At 35.1% G+C, this 24,006-nt stretch overlaps 1 protein-coding gene across 1 annotated transcript in view; it reads right to left on the bottom strand.

The window, feature by feature from the left end:
- si:ch211-26b3.4 (connector enhancer of kinase suppressor of ras 2) overlaps nt 1-24,006 on the bottom strand; it is a 51,188-nt gene that overhangs the window by 25,639 nt on the left and 1,543 nt on the right. The window contains 5 exon segments of the mRNA XM_051109328.1: nt 2,269-2,388; nt 3,509-3,550; nt 3,670-3,757; nt 4,080-4,282; nt 9,758-9,921. Coding sequence (XP_050965285.1) covers nt 2,269-2,388; nt 3,509-3,550; nt 3,670-3,757; nt 4,080-4,282; nt 9,758-9,921 — 617 coding nt within the window.

Raw genomic sequence — 24,006 nt, 5'->3', positions numbered from 1 at the left:
TACTCACCCCCATGTCATCCAAGATATCCATGTCTTCCATGTCGTTCTTTCTAGAAAACATTCTAGGATTTTTGTCCATATAGTGGACTTCAGTGGTGCTCAATGGATTGAAGGTAAAAAATGCAGTTTCAATGCAGCTTCAAAGGGCTTTAAATGATCCCAGTCGAGGAATAAGGGTTTTATCTAATGATACAATTGGTAATTTTCTTTAAAAAATAATATTTATACACTTTTTAACTACAAATGCTCGTCTTGTCTAGCTCTGCGATGTGCATGGGTACTCTGTGCACTCCGGTTCAAGACAGTTGTCGAAAACAAGACAGTTGTCAGTATGTCGAAAAACCCATCTCATTTTCTTCTCTAACTTCAAAATCATCCTACATTACTGTTTTACCTTTTTTTGTAAAGGGTGTTTGATCTTCTTTGCACATTCACTTTGTAAACACTGGGTCGGTATATCTGCAGGGATGTAGGACCATTTTAAAGTTGGAGGAGAACATGAGATGGGAGTTTTTCAACATACCCTAACTGTATTGATCCGGAGTGCACAGAGTACAAGTGCATTTGAGGTTAAAAAGTGTATAAATTGAAATTTTTTTCAGAAAATATCTGATCGTTTTGCTAGATAAGACCCTTATTCGTCAGCTGGGATGGTGTAGAGCCCTTTAAAGATACATTTTTAACCTTTAATCTGTTGAGCACCATTGAAGTCCACTATATGGAGAAAACTCCTGCAATGTATTCCTCAAAAAACTTAATTTCTTTGCAGCTGAAGAAAGAAAGACATGAACATCTTGGATGACATGGGCGTGAGTAAATTATTAGGACGTTTTTATTTTGGAAGTTGAGAAATCCTTTAAGTGTGTCATTTCTGTCGCTAAATGGAACTGCAAAATGATTGTGTTCAAACAGGTTTCCCTGTCTGCCACTGGTCAACTCAAACCAATGGTTGAGTCAGTGTTGTTAATGTATCTTTGAAGTGTATTCAAAAATATCATAATTAAAGTTCTGAGCACACGAATGACCAAGTTGTATTTATGAATTTTAGATGATGCACGAGTTGGGTCGATGTAAAATATGGTGGAAACACTAATCTATAATAGATAATGTATCTATAATCTATATATAGAGATGCGTGAGTGGAAAGCAAGCCTGCAGTGAATGGAAAAGAAAGATTTTGTACATTTTTTTTATTTCACATACTGGATTTTAATAGTTTTAAAGGCAGAACGGCTTATGGACAACAAATGTAAACTTTCGGTGTTGGCTTTTTGAAAACTAAAAATGGTTGTTAAATACCAAATATATTTATGCACCATATATGTTCATCATTTTGAATTCTGATGTAGCTATTTGGGTACTTGAGAATTTAGGCTACTTTCATGTTATGTTTCCAACTGAAAGGGATAGTTGACCTACAAATGTAAATTCTGTTACTCACCCTCATGTTGTTCCAAACTTGTAACACAAATTATGATATTTTTGATGAAATCCAAGAGCTTTCTAACTCTTTTCATAGACAGCAACCCAACTACCATGTTCAAGGCCCAAAAAGGTAGTAAGGACACTGATAAAATAGTCCATGTGACGTCAGTGATTCAACCATAATGTTATGAAGCTACGAGAATACTTTTTGTGTGCAAAGAATATAAAAATAACACCTTCATTCAACAAATTCTACTCTTTTGTGTCAGTCTTTGATTCATGCATGTGCATTTCTCCACTTCAAAACAAGGCGTAGTGCATCCGGGTTCTATTTCAGACTGCGGCTCCTGCGTCAACAGCACCACACACATGCATCATGGTATTATTGTGAATGCACGTCAACTGACACGGAAGAAATTGTTGAATAAATTTGATATTTTTGTTTTGTTGTGCACAAAAAGTTTTGTCATAGTTTCCTAACATTACAGTTGAACCACTGAAGCCCCTTGACCTTTTTTATCAATGTCCTTACTACTTTTCTGGGCCTTGAACATGTCAGTTGCGTTGGTGTCTATGCAGGGTCAGAAAGCTCTCGGATTTCATTAAAAATATCTTAATGTGTGTTCCGAACATGAATGAAGGTCTTACAGGTTTGTAACAACATGAGAGTGAGTAATTAATAACAGAATTTAATTTTTTTTCTTTAAGGTACGAGCTTCATGTGCACTTTAAGGCAGCATATGTCTACAAATAGTTGTCTTATAGTTGTCTCTGCATATTACTCATTCTAATCAATCTGCATGCATTGATTATGAAACCGATATTACTGTTTTTTTTACTCACCAGGCCCTCGCTAGGCATAACGTTTGTCAGATGGACAACCTCTAGGTGGGCAGACTGTGACACCAACGAATCGGATGACAATGAAATAATGTGCTCACAGATACCTGATAGAGTCTTACACTGCAAAGAGAGATAAAGACAGAAAGACAATAAGAGAGAGACAGTGATGTCAGTCCATGTTTGCAGTTCCATAGTAAATCTCTCAGTCTTATTATAGCTGTTGAACTGCGAGGGAACAGTAAACACTGGCAACCCTGCAACAGACCGAACCATTCACATGAAAGGCGTTCAGCATCATGAAATATACCCATAATGTATAATGAATCGCCGTTAATAAGTCATATGCTATATATAGATTTATTCATGCTATATTCTTTCTTTCATCTTTTTCTCTCTATTTGTCTCCATCCATCTATCCTTCCCTCCCTCGCTGTCTGTTCTACAGGCAGTGATCCTGAAGGGAGAAAAATTCACAATCTGCATTATTCAAGACATCCAACCTTAGGCTAAACACACACACATGCGCACACTTATACATAACAGACTTTTGCTTCAGAGCAGGCTAGATACACGTGACTCCACAATCACGTTTAACTTGAAAAATACTTTAAAAGGCTATGCGTGAGTTAGAAAAGTGTGAGCATGTGCTTGTTCACTATACTTGTGAAAGACGTCACAACTATTATAAATTGTCATTAATTACTCACCGTCATGACATTCCAAACTGGTAATAACTTCATTCATCTTCGAAACACAAATTAAGATAATTTTGATGAAATCTGAGCACTTTCTGACCCTGCATAGACAGAAATGCAGCTGAAATGGCCCAGAAATGCATGAAGGACATCAATAAAATAGTCCATGTGATGGACTATCCAGAATATTTTTCGTGCACAAAGAAAACAAAAATAAGGACTCTATTCAACAATTTCTTATCTTCTGGGTTGCATGTTCAGGAGAATATCACGATCTGATGTCACATGGACATTTCAACAATGTCCTTACTACCTTTCTGGGCCTTGAACGTGCAGTATATGTTGCGTCAGAAAGCCTTTGGATTTCACCAAAAATATCCTAATTTGTGTTTGAAGATGAACGAAGGTCTTACGGGTTTGGGACATGAGGGTGAGTAATTAATGACAGAATTTTCCATTTTGGATGAACTTTACCCTTTAAAAGGGGTATAGGTATGCAAGTTTGTGTGCATGAAAGGAAAGCGTGTGGCTTGAGAAACACTCACCACATGTAGAATCTTATTCTCAGTTTCATACACTGTGCAATCCTGAAAGGAAAAGAGAAAAACGTACATTAAAATAATAATAAAGGACTGTGCTGTTTGTGTGTGTTGAATACCAAAACACTCTCTCTCTCACACACAAACACACACACACACACACACACCTGCTGTACTATGGTGGTTAGCTCTAGACAGAGCTGAACAATGTTGTTCTTCAGCACTGAGTACTCAGAAACACTGACAAATGGAGACCTGCAAACAAAGCAAAACACATCCACAAGGAGATGAGGGCATTACAATGGACAAACAACTAGCACTATTCTATATAATCAACAAAAGCTACATTTTTCACATTTTAAACATGACACGACCTGGGCTGGACTTCCTGGAGAGTTTCCACTATACACGCAAAACATGTAATTCACTTTTCGTCCATTATTTTGGACAGCTTATTTGATTCACTTTTGATTCAGTCCAATCAAGTGTGATTTCAGTCCCATTCATTTCTATGACTTTCAGGTTTGTTCCGTTCAGCCCAGGTGAGTTCATTCCCCGTTTAGAACCATTTGAGTACCTGTCCAGCCAGGCTAGTAGATTTTTAGCTGCTCCGATGAGGTCAACGACTGAAGTCAGGAAGTCGTTCGGAAGGCGTCGCGACACCCGTCCGTCATAATGGCCCCCGCGGCGGCGGCCCGTAATGAAGTTCTGCAGATTCTTAGCGGATGCATTGAGTTTGTGCGACAAAGTCCGCAAATTCTCTGTCTCGAGACCATAGTTCTGAAACAGGAGAAAAAAATGTTGACGTATTTACACTACCATTCAAAAGTTTGAGGTCTAAAGAAATTTAATTTTTCAAGAATTTTTTTCAACAAGCATGCACTGCATTAAACAAAAGTGACAGCAAAGACATTGTTACAAAAGATTTATATTTAAAATAAATTCTCTTCTTTTGAACTTACTATTTATCAAAGGAAAAAGTCTAAAAAATCTAATCTAAAAAATAAAGAAGCGCAGCTGTTTTTAACTGTGATAATAATAAGAAATGTTTCTAGAGCACCAAATCAGCATATTAGAATGATTTCTGAAGGATCATGTGACACTGAAGACTGGAGTCAAAATATATTAAAATAGAAAAGTTATTTGAAATTATAATAATGTTTCACAATATTACAGTTCTTTACTGTATTTAATCAAATGAATGCATTAAAAACGTCTTACATAACATTAAAAAAAAAAACCTTAAAGACCCCAAGTTCATGTCTGTCTGTGTATGTCTTACAAAGCATGATTAGATTTATTATTTTAAAATGTTCTTTTCACTACAAAGTCCAATATCAGTTTTGCCTAAGAAGGTCCAAGTGAATAAAGCGAAGCATAGCAGTCAATCTTCTAGCTGATTTTATCATTCTGAGACATAAAAGCAACACTGTGTAAGTGTACGCAGAAGAAAAACCTATCAAGCTTCATTCTCACAGCATGTTTAGAGGGTCATCACTAACAAAGTTACTCAGAAATAAAACACTGTCTACACTGTGAAATGAAATAAAGCACACAATCAAGTCTCCATTCATATCTGGCAAAGGCATTACTCAGAATAAATGTCATTTTCTCAGAACTGCTGCTTAGAGACTGTGAAACTGCAAAACCCATCATTTCTGCAAATCGATCGGCTGAATAGTTCAATCACCGGACCATTCTGATTCACAATTGCCTGTTTGAAGCTTTTAGTAACAAACAAAAGATTTTCACACATTTCTTCTGGGTTTGTTTATAGTATTAATCAGATGGATCCAACATCTCATTTATAGATAGGAGGGGTTTTCCGATTTATTTTCTTTTCCTTTATGTGGTGTTTGTTTGCACCTGCAGTGCTGACGTGTCATTTTCTACAGTCGTGACTGTTGATCTCTTATCTAGCGGCATAATCGTTGCATAAATTAGAGCCACAATGCATATTAATATGCAGACACCCATTCAATGTTCCAACCGATATTATAAATAGATCCTTATATAAATAGGTTCAACAGTAAGATCTTTGATGTTGTTCATGGCACTTTCTTAAAAGCATTGTTAGAATCTAAATGCGAATTCAGGAAGCTATGCATATCAGAAAAAATAGCAGAGACCCAAAGCAAAGAAAAAGACTGTAAAAGAACAAACCCTGGAAGGTCAACAGAATCCTGTGAGGATTTAGGACTGATCTGGTGACAGGTGACTCTTGTTTTAAGAAAGGGTCAATGCAACATTTATAAGGAGAAAAAGGCTTTGGGATGGTGCTTCAGATAGCAGCCGTCGTGTGTTGCTTTATTTTTACTTCTATATGTTTTTGTTTGTTAATTCTGTTCACCTCACCAAACCCAATAACATACTCCAGCGAGATTATGTGTAATGTATTTTTTATTTTTGTATTGTGTAGACTGCTGAAAATTTAAGTAGACGTTTCAAGCTGAACTTTTAGTTACCTGCATTTAATGAACTTTGGATGTGCCTCACATGGTCTGTCACTGCATGTTAATATCAAGCATGCTGAAATATTTCTGTCTTATGAGGTATCACTTTTTCCAAAATGTTATTTTCTTTTAAAGGTATAGTTCACCCAAAAATTAAAATTGTGTTATTAATTACTCATCCTAATGTTGTTTGAAACCCGCAAGACCTTTGTTCATCTTTGGAACACAAATTAAGATAATTTTGATTAAATTTGAGAGTTTTTTTGACCCTGCATAGACAGCAATGCAACTGACACATTCAAAGCTCAGAAAGGTAGTAAGGACATAGTCAAAATAGTCCATGTGACATCAATGGTTCAACCATCCCTGCTGAAAACAGCAAAAAGCAGCCTAGGCTGGTTTAAGCTGGAAGTAGCTGGTTTTAGCTGGTCTTCCAGCCTGACCAGCTAAGACCAGCCTGGAAGTGGCCAAAACCCCTCTAAAACCAGCTTGCTGACCAGCTATGACCAGCTAAGACCAGCCTGGATGACAAGCTAAAACCAGCCAACCAGCTTAGGCTGGTTTTAGCTGTTTTTTTCAGCAGGGATCATTTTAATCTAAGAGAATACTTTCTGTGTGCAAAGAATAAAATAACGACTATATTTAACAATTTTTTCTCTTCCATGTCAGTCTTTACGCACATTCACTACAGTAACACAGCGCATGTGTGTGCATTCCTCTTCTTGTAAACAAGGCACAGCACATCTGGGTTCTACAAAATGCATTTGTGGTACTGTTGTGAACGCACGTCGAAGACTGACAGTAAAGAGAAGAAATTGTTGAATGAAGTTGTTTTGTTTTTTCTTTCCGCACAAAAAGTATTCTCGTAGCTTCATACAATTAAGATTAAACCACTGATGTCACATGCACTATTTTAACAATGTCCTTACTACCTTTCTGGGCCTTGAACGTGTTAGTTGCATTGCTGTCTACGCAGGTTCAGAAAGCTCTTGGATTTCATCAAACTAAAGGTATTACGAGTTTGGAACGACATGAGGGTGAGTTAAAGCAATAAGCCCTGTGAAGCAGTGGTTACAGTGAATTTATAACAACTAAAATTGTATACATTTTATTTATAATTTTTAATTAATACAATTATAATTTTATTATTACTTAAAACCCCCTTAGCTGTTATAAATTCACTGTTTTTGCTTATATAAAGCGGTTATTTCATATATGTAGTAGGATTCACAAAATAAAACTAAACAAATAAAGTGTAATGTTATTAATAAAAACAATATTCTGCCGCCAAACAGTGTAGTTCCTCAGAAACGGTTGTGGTTGCAACAAAGTAGTTGCCAAGCAACACACAGATGTAAACAAAGGTGTATTTTTGTAGAGTAATTTACAACAGCTTCGAACACAGCTCAACCAATCAGAATCAAGGACCGGAACTATCCGTTTTATAAATGTTTTTCTTGAACATGGAAGACAGCCTGACTTTTAACCTGAAGAATGCTTTGCATTTCCGGTGTCCAGTGTTTCTAGTCAAATTAGTGTATATTCCGAGTTGATTATCTAATATTAAACCTATTAAAATGTTTTTAAAAAGAACATGGCTATATAGTGCCATCACTTTGCAGTGTCGCAATGATGTCATTTGTCAGTGCCTCACTCCTCAAAGTTTAGTGTATATGACACAAAGCTGCCGGCGTTATCTACAGGGGTTGGACAGTGAAACTGAAACACCTGGGTTTAGACCACAATTAGTATGCCGTTTGGCCTCCTTTTGCAGCCAATACAGCATTATTTCATCTTGGGAATGACAAATACAAGTCCTGCACAGTAGCCAGAAGGATTTTGAGCCATTCCTTTCGCAGAACAGTGGCCAGGTCACTATGTGATGTTGGTGTATGAAAACATTTCCTGACTCGCTCCTCCAAAACACCCCGAAGTGGCTCAATAATATTCAGATCTGGTGACTGTGCAGGCCATGGGAGATGTTTAACTTTACTTTCATGTTCATCAAATCACTCTTGTCACCAGTCTTGCTGTGTGTATTGGTGCATTATCATCCTAATACACGGCACCACCTTCAGGGTACAATGTTTGAGCTATTGGGTGCACATAGTCAACCTTCACACTCTGCTCTTATTGGTGGAATGTGCGATCAGTAAAGACTGGCCACCAGGCTGCATAAATATAGCCATGAAACCTCCAACACTATATTGGCCAGTGTTTCAGTTTCATTGTCCAACCCCTGTACATTAAAAACAGATGGGCGCTACGAATGGGTTCCTATTTGAGACCGGAACAGAAGAGCATCCAATCGGAAGTTAGAATTCGTAATGGCGGGCTTATCTTTTACTCAGGAAAAAGGTCTATAAAATTAATTACAGAATTTTTATTTTTTGTGTGAACTATCCCTTTAAAGCCAAACTACATATTTTGGCAAGTGGCTGACTACCTGGTGACTCTAATGTATAAGATACAATTTTAAATTTGTTAAAAAATTATTTATAATTGTTGTTAGAATTTTAATTGAAGCTTGTAAAAACATGCATTTCAATGTCATCGGTGCTGTTATTGTTAACTACAACTATGAAAAATTGAATGAAAAGTTTTTGTTAATAAAAAACAGCAAAAAAAAAAAAAAAAAAAAAAAAAAAAAAAAAAAACTTTAAAAATGTTCAAGTTGTTTAAACTGAAGCAGGACTAAAATTCCTAAGATTAAAAACTGAAATACAAATCTAAATTTAAAATGAGCTGAAATTAAAAAATAATGATAATAACAAAATACAATAACAAAATTACAAAAACTTGAAAATTTATACTTAAAATAAACTAATTTAAAACAGTCAAAAAAAAAAAAAAACACTAATGTAAACAAGCACTGCTGTTTTCAGTGTTGCTGCACACTGGACAAATAAAAAAAAAAAGTAGCGAATTTATCTTGGAAAAAACTGGAATATCGCTTAAAACATTTGCAAATAAGCACCATTTCAATCCAACGAGTCAAAGAGAACAAAATCCTCACTTCCTGATAAACGGGCAAAAAATATTACTAAGAAAAGTAGGAGAAGCCACTAAATATAATAAATATAATAAATTATTTTCATATAATACTAGTAGATAATAGAAATACTTTGATGACAGACTTTGCTGGAGCATTTAAGAATGACCATTACAACATTTCAGATGCTGTGCAACAAGATCAGTCTGCTGGTTAGTCAGGTTATGATGTCCCACTGCGCATGGAGGAATTTTTTCTGGGAAAGTAGATAATAGTCAAAAAATCAAGGATGTGAAAAGAAAATTTTTCCTGAAGTTTGGTATTTCTATTACCCATTTCTAATGCGATATATCAAAATGCAAATAAAAACATAGCTCTCATCTGTGATCACAATCATATCTCAAATTGTTTCGGACCCCATTTACATTCGTTTTTATTACTGTCCATTTGTTATTGTTTAACCTGAAACGTCTCTTTACAAATAAACCTGCATTCTGCTTCTGAGATGAATTTGCGTGAACAGCTGTGAGGATGTGAACTAGTTCGATTTAACTCCTCCTTCTCTCTCTCTCTCTCTCTCAATGATGCATGATTTCTTCCAACAGCCAATCAAATCCAAATCGCATCTTTCCTTCCCTCCACACACCCCCTCCTCTTTTTGTGTACTGGTTGGGAGATTCCCGCTGGGTGCTAATCATTCAGTGTTAAGCGGAGTTTGATTAAAATGTCTGTTGTGTCATTAATACAAAACAAACACATCATTATCACAGCCGGTCTCTTTTACACTCATACACACACACACACACGCACCAGTGCGCAGAGTAAATCCACAGCCTCCAGAATCAGCTCCTGGTGTCCGATGCGGGTCACGCCAAGCTCTTCCAGCTCCTGATGGGTGATGTGAAGCAGTTGCTCTCCGGTTATCTGTTCTCTCTCAAATGTCCTCATATACTGCAGCAAACAGTCATCCAACCCTAAGAGAGAGAGAAAAGTGCAACACAACCATGTGATCAATTAATTTATGTCATGTAATAAACTTAAAACGTGGCCCAGTGTAATGGGGCTCCTCTCCATACAGAGAGCTGTCATAAAGATGATTAATACACAACACTCACACACCAAACGTGATGCATAAACCCATGTAAACCCATGTCAAGTGGCTAATTCCTATAACAGTTTGTGCTTTATCCTAAAAAAAAGACGATAAACCACTTAGCGATTACAGACACGTCCCTCAGAATGAGACACACACCTGCATTTCTCTCTCTCTCTCACACACACACACATTCTCTCAGAGGATGATGTTGGCTGAGAGACTCTTCAGATGGAACATTCTGAACTTGCAGATACACACACACTCAGTGTCCTTCATAACCAGCTCTGTGGTCTCAAATACACACAGATAACCTGTGTGTTAGGTTCCCGACATGCGTGTGTGTATATATATGTGTGTGTGTGTAGGATGTCCTTCAGCTAAACAGACTCTCTCTCGTGCTCATTCTCTTCATTCTCTCGTTCTGCTCCAGCTATACGGGCTGCTTGGCAACCGTTGCTTAGAGACGGGGAGGTAAGCCTGCACAGGGAATGATAAAGGCCTCCATTTCCTACAGTCCTACACACACATACACACGTCCATACTGGAAAGGCGCACACAAACATGCGCACATTTCACACAGAGGATTTCTCAACAGCTAAAGGAGAAGTGTGTGATTTAAGCACCACTTGCATCACCAAATGGAATTGCAAAAATAATGAAATTTTGCAAATGGTTTTTTGAACACTCCCCCTGTTTACTATTGGTTGGATGAACAGATAGTCCTACCTCAAACTCACACCATTAGTATATATTACATATTTGTATTTTAAATATTATTTAAACAAGACCTATTATGCCACTTTTTTTAACAATATGCAATAAAAGTCTCAGGTGTCCCCAGAATTTGTCTGTTAAGTTTCAGTTCAAAATACCCCACAGATCATGTATTATATAATTTTGAAAATGACTGTTTTGAGAGAAAGGAGAAACACGCTGTTTTTGTGCGTGTCTCTTTAAATGCAAATGAGCTGCTGCTCCCGCCCCCTTTTCCAGAATAGTGCTGTGCCTTTACAGCTCGTAGCTCAGATACTCTGCCAAAAAAAAACATCTGTTTGGTTTTGATTATCATGTCTATTGTGCTGAAATCATGCATTTTAAAGCCGTATCAGTTTAAACTTCTGTTGTATGGTTTTCTGAGCGCACACATTCAAAGCAGTAGTGAGTACTAAACTAAGTTCTCTTTCGTGTCTTATTGCGCTTAAACTGTCAAATACACACAAGTTTATGTTAAAAACACAAGTTACAAAAACAGTCGGTTATGTCTGTGAAGGTAAACAGCTGGAAAAAAATGCATGTTTATATTAGATCTGTGTGTCAGCTTAATATACAGTAAATAAATCAATAAATCCACTGCTCTCTTGTGTCCTCTGAGACTGGGACTCTAAATAGTGTTCTGTGCTTGTTTGTGCAGCTAAGGACAGAACAGTTAGCATGCTTTGCTCGAACTTTTGTCATGGCATTAGAACTGGTACATTGTAACATTGTACTTGAGAAAAACAAAATGACGGTGTTGTGGGTGGAAACGTGCAGATTAAGGGGCAGTAATATTATAATAAGATCCCCTTCCTACATCATGGAGGAGCGAAATGTGAGTGGCTCATTTTTTCACATGCTTGCAGGGAAAGGCTTATCAAAACAGAGTTACTGGGTTGTTCTTTTTGTTGGTGGATACAGTTGAGGTCAAAAGTTTACATACACCTTGCAGAATCTGCAAAATGTTAATTGTTTTACCAAAATAAGAGGGATCATACAAAATGCATGTTATTTTTTATTTTGTACTGATGTGAATAAGATATTTCACATAAAAGACGTTTACATATAGTCTTTACATATGATCTTTCCACACTGAGGACAGCTGAGGGACTATGATTTTGAGATCCATCTTTTTACACTGAGGACAGCTGAGGGACTCATATGCAGCTATTACAGAAGGTTCAAACACTCACTGATGCTCCAGAAGGAAAAACGATGCAATAAGAACCGGCGGTGAAAACTTTTGAACAGAATAAAGATGTGAGCATTTTTCTTATTTTGCCTAAATATATTTTTTCATTTAGTACTGCCCTTCAGAAAAAACAGAAGATACTTGCATGTTTCCTTGAAGACAAAGTAAGTTCATTTTACCCTGATCTTTAAATTCCAAAAGTTTTCTCTTAATGCATCATTTTTTGTCCTTCTGGAGCATCAGTGAACATTTGAACCTTCTGTAATAGTTGTATATGAGTCCCTCAGTTGTCCTCAGTATAAAAAGATGGATCTCAAAATCATAGTTCAAATACATGAAAATGCTGAGAAAACCAAAGAATTTGTGGGACCTAAAGAAACATTTTAAGAGCAGCGGGTACTTTAACTGTTCAGGTCAAACAAGGGACTCCTGAACAACTTTCACTAAACAAAAAACAAACAAACAAACAAAAAAATTCATAGCTGTGGATCATTCAGGTAACAACACAGTATTAAAAATCAAGTGTATGCAAACTTTTGAACAGGGTCATAAATTCAACTATTATTTTCTCTTGTGGACTATATGTAAATGTCTTTTATGTAAAATCTCTCTTATTTTGGTAAAATAATTAACATTTTGCAGATTCTGCAAGGTGTATGTACATTTTTGACCACGACTGTACACTAGGGAGCTGATAATAGCACTTAAACTTGGAAAAAAGTCAGATTTTCATTATATGTCACCTTTAAATATATTTAAACCAACCTGACTACATTAGACTACACCAGCCAGAAGTAATCAGGGAAAATAAAGATAAATAATTAAGAAGAAATAATTTTCACTCAGAATTTGCTAGTATATTTCACAAATAATTAAAAGGAAACAGCAAGTAACACAATGAATTAAACATGAAATTCTGAAGTAGAAAGACTGAAAGTGTTTTTCTTGTAAAACATACTTAATAATTATGTTTTATTTACAAAATCATTTCTTACAGTGTAATTTTAGATCAGGTAGAAATAGTGGTCCCACTTTATATTAGGTGGCCTTAACTACTATGTACTTAGATAAAAAAAAAAAAAATAAGTAAAACGTACTTATTGTGTTCATAATTGTATTGCAAAAACACTGCTGCTATTGAGGGGGGATACGGGTAAAGTTAGGGACAGGTTTGGTGGTATGGATAGGTTTAAGGGTAAGGTTAAGGTGTAAGGGATAGGTCAACAGTGTATTTACAAATGTGAAATTAATTGCAAATTATTTTTAAAAATGTAAGTACAATGTAAAAAATTGCACCAAATAATTAATTTAAATGTAAGCACATAGTAGGGACCAGAATAGCTCATCAATGTATAAACTGCCCATTTTCACCTTTTACAGTGTAGTTGTCACTGCATATTAAGATATAGCTGGGGAGAGTACTTCATCATAGAAAAAATGGTAATTACCATGCATAATTACATTCAATTCACTGTGAGTATAGCCTCCTTTAAGAAACACACACACACGCATAATCTCTTTAAGTCCACTCTTTTGGTTTACAGCCCACCATCTCACATCTGCGTTAACACATTACTGTACGCTGATCTAAGAACAGCTGACAAAGGGAAATGTATCAGGTCCCTCCCACTGAGGGAGGTGAGTCATCGTGAGGAAACCCCTTAGAAAATGATCAAACGTTCACTCAAACATACATGCTTACAAACATCCAACCAATCCAAGGCCAGATGCTGCTGTTTCAGCTTCTGATACACCCTACTGTGGACACCAGACATCCTGGTGATTATTTTTTAAAAATCTGTTCACCACCTGTATTTAAACTTGTTTGAAGTTCTTTGATCCTCCCAGTGAGTGCACATGACCAAACCTGCCATAAATGTTGTCTCTTTGCTCTCTAGTCTTTTCCTTCCTGATATCAACAAAACGTTCTACAGCCCCACTCTGTTAGAATCGACGATCGAATGACACAATTTACAGTGACAGTAAAGACAATTACAGTGTTACAAATAACTTCTATTTGAAATAAATGTTGTTCTTTTGAACTTTCTATTCATCAAATAAATATGTCACGCTTTGCACAGAAATATAAAGCAGCTCAACCATTTTCACTGTGATAATAATAAGAAAATTTCTTAAGCACCATATCAGTATTTTGGATTATGTAATACTGAATACATCATGTAATACTGCAGTAACAACTACTTTAAAAAAATCCAGCTTTGCCATCGTAGGAGTAAGAGACGTTTTAAAATAACATCCTTACAAGTCCTTATAATTTTTAATAATACTACACTGTTTTGACTGCATTTAGATTAAATCAATGTAATCTTAGTGAGCATAGGGTACTTCTCTTAAAAACATAAAAATATCTTACCAACCTTATCGACTTTTAAATGATCTTTTGTGTTTTTTTTTTTGTTTGTTTTTTTTTATTTATTAAAGTAGGTGATGACAAATAACCATCTCTGTGAGTGAGTCAGTGAATCATTCAACTGATTCTTTCAAATACACTTATTTAGAAATGCAAAAAGCGACTGTCCTTATAAGTGAGTCACTGATTCATTCACTTAAGCAATTCTGTCAACATCCAAGATACGTTGAGAAACAACAGGTTTATTGCAAAACATTGTGGAGACAATTAGTTTATGTGATTTTTAGTGTATTTTAGGCTGGTTTCAGCAAAACCAAAAAAAGCTAGATTGCATAACTTTAGAGAGCTTGTTGCATACAGTATATAGTTTGAATACTATCCCTGTTGATATGAGCACCAAAATTAAAACATGCTATGCTTGCACTGTGAAACAGGCCTGTATGTAGTTTGAGAGTTTAGCAGAAGGCTTTTTCAACATAAAGTATGTGGGAATTATTATACTGTTTGCAAAAAGAGGTCTGTTTGGCTTAAAGGTGCAGTATGTAATATTGACAGCTAGAAGCAGAAATGAGTACAGCAGCACAAATTCAAAATATTGTTTATTTCCTAGTTCGTTTGCTCGACTTCCATGGCTGCGATACACTGTTTTCTGCTCTCTGGCAACCCGGGATTAGGGTCTATGGAGCCATGGAATAAATGAATTACAAAAAGGTAAATTTAAGTTTATTTTTCAAAATTCTTACCTTATTCTTGCAATTCCGAGATTAAATCTCACAATTCTGATAAGAAAAACCAACTCATCATTCTCTCTTTTCCCCTTGGCTCTGGCTTTTTGCGCCTGAGAATTGACTCACTATTGTTGAGTTAAATTGAGTTATGAAGTCCAAACTAAGAGATGTAAACTTGCATTTGCGAGAAAAAGTCAGAATTGTGAGATAAAATAAATGTAAAATGTAATAAAATAAATGAATGTAAAATAAATAAAATAAATGTAATAAATGTAAAATGTAATAAATGTAAAATGTTAATAGTAATAGGTTTAAATATTATGTCATGCTGTAACTGCAGGGCTAATACAATGCGTCCCCTACGAACAGCATATGTGAATATTATATAGACATACTGTTTAAATCAAATTTATGCTTTAGAATCAGAGTAATCATGTTTTCATCTATAGTCTGCGTTTAACTTCAAATGGCCTTACTGACGACAGTATTCTATAAAAAAATGTTGTATTCCAATTCTGGCATCAAAAGGCACAGTTTTTTTCTCTTATTCCATGGATTTTTACTTGTTTCCCTCCACTTGTTACCAGTGTTTTTCTGCCACCACTATCTGCACACAGCTGCAAGTGACGTAACTGTGACATCTACTATGAATTGGTCTACTGGTTTAAACTGACAGTGGGCGGAGTCACACAGACCAAAACAAAAACAGGCATTCCGACACGGAATGCTCATTTCAAAATAGAATAACTGGCTGTAGCTTTGTTTTTCAGAGAAACAAGTACGTGAAACTCAGTATGAAAGCCTGTGTTGTGTGACAGGTTGAAATCCTATAAATCGCCCCTATCCAAACATTTAAAAACCATAGAAGCTGCTAGGTGGTGAGGACTATGTGTGTGTGGTGAAGAATAATTTCAGATAAATTTTGTTTTGGGTTATAAAAGGTGATCCACCATTTGAAATTATTTTAAATGAGTGCCCGGAGCATTCTGTATTAGTGAGAGAACCTGACCTTGAGAGCTTCAGGAAGAGCAGGTAATGAGTGATAAAACACTCAGTTCAGATAAGGTTAGAAAGAGCAGAGCACTTTCCCCACCAATGCAGTCAATTTGTTTGGGGTTTATTAAATTGCAGGCATTCATCAAATGAGTTCCTTTGCAGTGCTTCAACAGGAGTGAATGTTTGAATTCATTCTCTAATGTTTGAGTTCATTCTCTAAACTGGCCTGACCTCTGTGGTTTTGACTTCACTTTTATTACCATATCCACTTCAGACAGTCTTGTCTATTTAGAATGTAAGTTTTTAGAAATCCAGTCTGTATTAAGAAGGGTGTTCTTGAAAATCCAATGAAAAGGCTTGATGAGTATAGTTTTATTTTATATTCAGCCATCATGTAGCTCAAACAGTAGTATACAGTGGTAGCAACACCAAGGTCATGGGTTTGATTTCCAAGGAAGGCAAGAAGTGATAAAACATGTACCTTGAATGCAGTTTGGATAAAAGCATCTGCCAAATACATAGATGTGAATATATTTTCTAGTGGAAAAGTACATTCTAATGTGATATTTCAAAGAGTGTATGATTTTTATTTTCAAATACATGAATAAAAAGGGTAAATACATGGCCTCAAGGCTAAGAACTAAAAGCCACAATTGTTCAGATTTTTTATTTAACTGTGCCCTACGTGATTTAAGGTTAGCTTGATGAATAGATTTGCCAAATTGCAATGAAACTGTGAAACTCAGCTACATCTCCTGGATAAGAAAAATGCAGTGTTTAAATAGAATACTAGTATACTGAAAATGCATGAATGCATTATGCATTGCGAAGCATTGCAGAAATATAATATACTGTTAACTCATGACCACACTGCAATATATGTAAAAAAAAATAATAAAAATAAAAACTTAATGCAATGATTTATACCCCCAGTTTCACAGACAAGGCTAAAGCCTAGTCCTGGATTAAAATGTAATTCTGAGCTGTTTCAACTGAAAGAAACTTGCACTGACTGATCTAAAAATATATCAATGCTTTTATTTTGTCTCAAAAGGAACACCATTAATGTTCTTTTATAAGATCGTTTATGAAAATTACTTAAATGTCCTAATTGAACTATGGCCTAATCTTGGCAAAATCTCTGTGAAACCGGGCCATAATGTGTTAATTTTTAGGCAGTCTGATTAAATACTGAGTTGAGAAAAAAATGAGTCAATATTTCTTCTGATGTATTTATCACACTGCAAATTAAAGGTCAGGTTGAACACTTTCCATTATGGGATACATTATTCAGGCCAGGGCAGTGAGCTCTATTGTATAACGCACATTTTGGCAAATGTATTACAGCTCAACCGGGATTTCCATGCTTACAGAAAATGTGCATGCTATATGCTGCAGAAACAGTGAGAGTAGTGCGATAGCAGGTTATTCTAAAGAGGCAATGTTTAAAGGGGTAATTCACTGATGACAAAGTGGGCTTTTAGTAAAACTAAAAACTTGACTAGAGAAAACAGAGAAAAAGGACTATGCTTCGCTTTTGCCAAAAACTTGGGAAAACTTCAATGTCCATAAAGCACTTCGGATTGACAGACTCAATCCGACTGTCCGTGAGCAAGGATACAAAAATGTGGAAGCATGATCTGTTGTTTTCTGTTGTTATCCAGCAAACATTTGCTGACAAATAAATGGATATTTCCATGCAGGTAAATCAGAGAAAAGTACACACCGTTTGTTTACATATACTACTAACAAGCTGCTTGAAAATGCAGAGTTGCCCTTTAAACACTTGACCAAGTCACTAGTGTATTACTCAATTATTTAAAGGGATAGTTCACCCCAAAATGAAAATTCTATCGTTAATTATTCCTCTTCATGTCGTTCCAAACCTGTAAGACCTTTGTTCATCATCATCGGAGCACAAATTAAGATATTTTAGAAAAAATCTGAGGAAAATCTAAAAACCCTTCATGAACAGCAATGCCATTACCACATTCAAGGGCCAGAAAGGTAAGACACTTAAAAAAGTCCATGTGACATCAGTGCTTCTTTAGTTGACATCATTTTTTCACAGATGAAAACAAGACGATAACGAAACAAAAACTTGTTTTGAATGACAAAAAACGATAATGAAAATCTTTCTGTCAACGAATCAAAACGAGATGAAAATGTTAGGGAGGGACGATTTGGGAGAAGATTTATTCAGAATGAATCTGCTGCGTGGCTAGGAGGTTAGATGCGTACATGTGTACTGTATCATAGCCTATTGATCTATCCAGCGGGATATAAGCTAGCATACCTTTGGTGCACGCCTCATAATCATAATCTGGCAACACGCAGACTTTCGATGACAGTGACTGAGAGGTGAAGTTTTGACAGTCCCACTAAGATAGCCTTGTTTTTTATCTACTTTGGTCATTTGCAGGTCATGTCAAAAAGCTGTTGGTCTAGATAGCAGTATTCTGCATGTTGACTCGTGTACGATCATTTTCTTTTAAATATGATAATTTTAAGCTTCTGGTACAATACTTGGACATTTCCAATCTGGCAACACTGATTTGGTCCGGTTTTCTGAGCGGCATCACTCATGCGCAAAAAGTGCTCTTTCGTGTCTCATTAACGAAGAAATATACACAAAATGATGCTGAAATGTCTGATTTGACAAGTATTAGTGTAAACACATTCGGTTACATCTTGATAGAATAAATAATGTGGTGAAAGTGTTGTCATAAAGAATGCATAATTATCCTATATAACCATTGGCATTTCAATAAAAAGAAGACCATGTTCCTGTTTCTTTATGAGAAGTGGTTTAATTTAATTCTAATATAAAGGCATGTTGCGTGTCACAGCAGATGTGTGTCTATCATGATAAAACCTTAATATCAAACCTATATAATAGAAGATGTTGTTAAGTTTGTTTTCTTTACAAACAAAAAGTATTCTCGTAGATTCATAAAATTACGGTTGATCCACTGATGTCACATGGACTATTTTAACAATGTCCCTACTACGTTTCTGGGCCTTGAACGTGTCAGTTGCATTGCTGTCTATGCAGGGTCAGAAAGCTCTCGGATTTCCTAAAAAAAATCTTAATTTGTGTTCTGAAGATGAACGAAGGACTTACAAGTTTTGAATGATATGATTAATGACAGAATTTTCATTTTTGGGTAAACTATCCCTTTAACAACCCTAAAATAAAAAGAGATAAAAACAATTAGGTTTGCAAATGAAATGCTTAGGTCTATGGAACGATTTTATTAGATGAACAGGTGCACCACTAGGGCTTATGGAGTGTGGACTCATTTTGTTAAGAGAACAGTGGAGATAAATGCTCTGATATGAGACATGAGAGTAGCAGCAACAATGAACCCTGGGAAAAACCACTGCAGGCACACAATCTCCAAATAGTACATGTTGACAATGCTGTTTTTTTCTTCTGTTCTAAACTACAATATCATAACTATATCCCATATTTAATGCAACTATGACTAACAACCTCAACCAAAAAAAGGCTTAACTGCTGAACTAAATGCAGAGCCACAGTCCTAACTGTCATCTTGGGTTTAAGACCCTATCATATGTCAACCTGCATGATGATTTCTCAAATGTAAGCTGTAAAGGTCAAAACTGGGCACTCAGCAGAGTTTTATATTACAAGATGTCTGTAATGTTAGAGGAGGCAGATTATCCCTACAGACATCATCAGCACATGCCACATCTCTGCACCAACGCAAGTTTTTTTTATTGGCATTCTACCAAAAGTCAAAAAAGAATAATGAAATATACACAGAACAGAAATATAGACAATAAATACAGTTTAGGAAATAAACAGTAAACACAAAACAGCAAACCAGTCAAGCTTACAGATGTTTGCTTGTGCAGAATCTCAACAGAATTTGACGCAAAGTTTGAAAATAGCAAGCATCCATACCAGCAAACTGACCCTGGACCAGGTGCTCTGAGGTCTGACAAACTCTTTGTCAGCAATAATTGTGAAAATTATGCACAAGCAGCTAGTTTACAGTTGCACCTGAGACAGTGAACCGAGTTCCTGAAAATGGAAACCATCCTGCACAACTGGCTGTGAAACCTAGTTTTTTAATATGCAGAAAAATCAGTGATCCTGCGCAGTTTTTCACAAGCATATTGTACATATTGAATTTATTTGAGTGAATATGAGTTTGAAGTCTGTCGAGAAGCATCTTTTCGTTGAGATATCCTCACTGGTTTGCATGCAGTAACAAACATACAAAGTGAACAGTGTAGACGTATTCACAAACAAATTACTCTCATGAACCGGTTCTTTTCTTTGAATCATAAACATACAGCACGATCAGGGTAGTCTGATTCATAAAATAAATGTCTCTTACCAGCCATCTACGATGCCACTCAAAAGTTTTTGAACAGTAAAATTTGTAAAGTTTTTTTAAAGAATTCTCTTCTGTTCACCAAGCCTGCATTTATTTGATCCAAAATATAGCAAAATCAGTGCCATTGTGAAATATTTTTACTATTTAAAATAACTGCTTTCTATTTAAATATATTATAAAATGTAATTTATTCCTTTGATTAAAGCTAAATTTTCAGCATCATTACTGCAGTCTTCAGTGTCACATGATCCTTTAGAAATCATTCTAATATGCTAAAAATTTTAGAAGATTATTATAGGAAATTATAGGAAACATTTTAGGAATTAATACTTTTATTTAGCAAGGAAGCTTTAAATTGATCCGTGATGATAAAGAATTCTGTTTCAGATAAATGCTGTTCTGACATTTCTATTCATCAAAGAAACCTGAAAAAATTCTACTCCGCTGTTTTCAACATAATTATAATAATAACTGTTTTTTAATCAGCAAATCAGAATATTAGAATTATTTCTGAAGGATCATGTGACTGGAGTAATGATGCTAAAAATTCGGCTTTGAAATCACATGAATTAATTGCATTTTAAAATATATTCAAATAGAAAACAGTATAGTAAATAGTAAAAGTATTTCAAAATTTTACTGTTTTTGATTTTCTTTTCTTTAAAAAACATTACAAATCTGATTCACAAGCAAATGATTCTTATAGAGCTGGTTCTCCGTAGTGGATCAAAAACAAACTGTAATCTGATTTACAAACAAATTACTCTAATCAGCCACTTCTTTAAATAAATTGTTAAAACAAAAATTTATTGGACAATTACTTTACATTGTATATCTAAGGTCCTGTAGCAAATCATTGATTACCAATACTACCAATAATAACAAAGAAAGAGAAAATTATCAGCTATCTATAGCGGGCCTTTTTGCAGTTTCAAGTACATAAATGGATACAGGAGAGGCATGGGAGCCATATAATGGGCTTTGGTCTACATGTATCTACAGAAGAATTTCATTACAGTATGGCTGTTTTGGACAATAAAGATCACAAGCATTATTGATTCTCCTGTGTACACTTGTCCATTATTAGATTGGTGGCATAGGCTATCTGACCTTTGAGATGCTCATTGGGTAGAGATTATGAGCAGCTGAATGTCATGTGCACTAATGCCCTTAAACTTCACTTCAGATTACGTCTGATCTCGGTGGTATTTTGGCCCTCTGTCTCTCCACCACAGCTGCTCCATTATGTTCTACTTATAGCATCTGTGTATCATCCATCAGTGTGTCTTTACATGTCATCTGAAGAAGAGCACGTCATTGAAAGAAAAGGATTCCTAATCAGATACCAATTGTCATGTCAGACCGTGTAGCTTTTTAAAAATGTCATCAGTGTTTCCCGAACAGAAAGGCCAAGTATATGTCCCTGAGCTATAAGTGCATGACAAAACCTGCATGCTGTGCCTTCACCTATCTGCAAGCAGCATTCGGATACTCACTCTTTTTATACTAATATTATATCTTAGTTACCTGTTTCTGTTCAAATACACTACCAGTCAAACGTTTTTGAACAGCAGGATTTTTAATGTTTTTAAGGAAGTCTCTTCTGCTCACTAAGCCTACATTCAGAATAATTCCAAAATACAGCAAAAGCAGTAATATTGTGAAATATTTTTACTATTTAAAATAGCTGCTTTGTAATTTATTCCTGTGATCAAAGCTAAAAGTTCAGAATCAGTACTCCAGTTTTCAGTGTCATGACATGATCCTTCAGAAATCATTCATCAAAAATCTTTTGTAACATTATACACTATATTCAAAAGCTTGGAGTCAGTATAAGTTTTTTTTATTTTTTTTTATGAGGGGTGGGGGATTATAGAAATGAATACTTTTGTTTAGCAAGGATACTTTGAATTGATCAAAAGTGATGATAAAGACATTTATAATGTTACAGAAGATTTCTGTTTCAGATAAATGCTGTTCTTATTAACTTTCTATTCATCAAAGAAACCTGAACAAATTGTACTCAGCTCTTTTCAACATAATAATAATGAATGTTTTTGAGCAGCAAATCCGAATATAAGAATGATTTCTGAATGATCATGTGACTGGAGTAATGATCAGCTTTGAAAATCACAGGAATAAATTACACTTTAAAATATATTCAAACAGAAAACTGCTATTTTAAATAGTACTAATATTTCACAATTTTACTGTTTTTGCTGTACTTTAGATCAAATAAATGCAAGCTTGGTGAGCAGAAGAGACTTCTTTAAAAAACATTAAAAATCTTACTGTCTAAAAACTTTTGACTTCTGGCATATTTAATAGTAATAATTCCGGTTTTCCTAGTACTACCTGAACAGACAGTAGTACCAGTTTTTGGTATAACCATTGTTACTAATATTGTAATTGAAAGAAGCCATGAAAAGAAAAAAGGAAATTGGAACTAGTTGAATAAATGTATATATTCCAGTTTTCCTAGTACTACCTGAGCAGACAGTAGTGCATTTTTTTTTTTTATTAGTTTTTACTAATATTGTACCTGGACTATAAAAGAGCCATTCTGATAATTCATTGCATATGACAAGAAAAAAAGCTATTGTAACTAGTGAAATAAATATAAATATTCCAGTTTTTCTAGTACTAATTGAACAAACAGTAGTACATATTTTTATATTTTAATTCTTTTCTAGTTATATTTTAATTGAACTATAAAGTAGCCATTCTGACTAGTTATTGCATATGACAAGTAAAAAGGAACTGTAAATACACTCTAAAAAATGTTTGGTTAAAAACAGCCCAGTGCTGGGTGAAATATGAACAAACCAGGTGATTGGGTTGTTTTGAACGAGTTTATTTTAAATCGACTGTTGTTTAAAAATGACTGCATGGCTGACTTAAAATGAACCCAGAATAGTTAATAGTAAATTAGTAAATAGTAAATTAAAACACATAATTACTAGATGCATCAGCAATAATCAAAATGTGAACAATTATTAATAAGCATTTTTTTTTATTATTTAATTATTATTTATTCAACTTATTAATAAATGGTCATTTATTGAACATATCAATAAATGTTCATTTCCAACCTATTTGGGGTTCATGTTATGCTAGAAATATAGTAAATTTTAAGCATTAGATGGGTTAAATAAAACTACACTCTTAAAAATAAAGCTGCTTAAAAGGTTCTTTACAGCTATGCCATAGAAAAAACATTTTTGGTTCCACAAAGAACCATTCAGTCAAAGGTTCTTTAAAGAACCATCTCTTTCTTAACTTTTTATAATCTGAAGAACCTTCTTTCACCACAAAGAACCTTTTGTGAAACAGAAAGGTCCTTCAGATGTTAAAGATTCTTTATGGAACCATTAAGACAACAAAGGTTCTTCTATGGCATCGTAAAGCACCTTTATTTTTAAGAGTGTACCTAGAAGGCTGGGTTAAACATTTAACCCAACTGCTGGGTCAAAACAACCCAATTGCTGGGTTTGTCCATATTTCACCAGTGCTGGGTTGTTTTTAACCCAGCATGTAGTGAAATGAGAAATGT

This window comes from Labeo rohita, chromosome 5 (assembly GCF_022985175.1).
Source record: "Labeo rohita strain BAU-BD-2019 chromosome 5, IGBB_LRoh.1.0, whole genome shotgun sequence".
Lineage (NCBI taxonomy): Eukaryota > Metazoa > Chordata > Actinopteri > Cypriniformes > Cyprinidae > Labeo > Labeo rohita.
The sequence above is the reverse complement of the archived record's forward strand: the minus strand, read 5'-3'. Positions and strand labels throughout refer to the sequence as shown.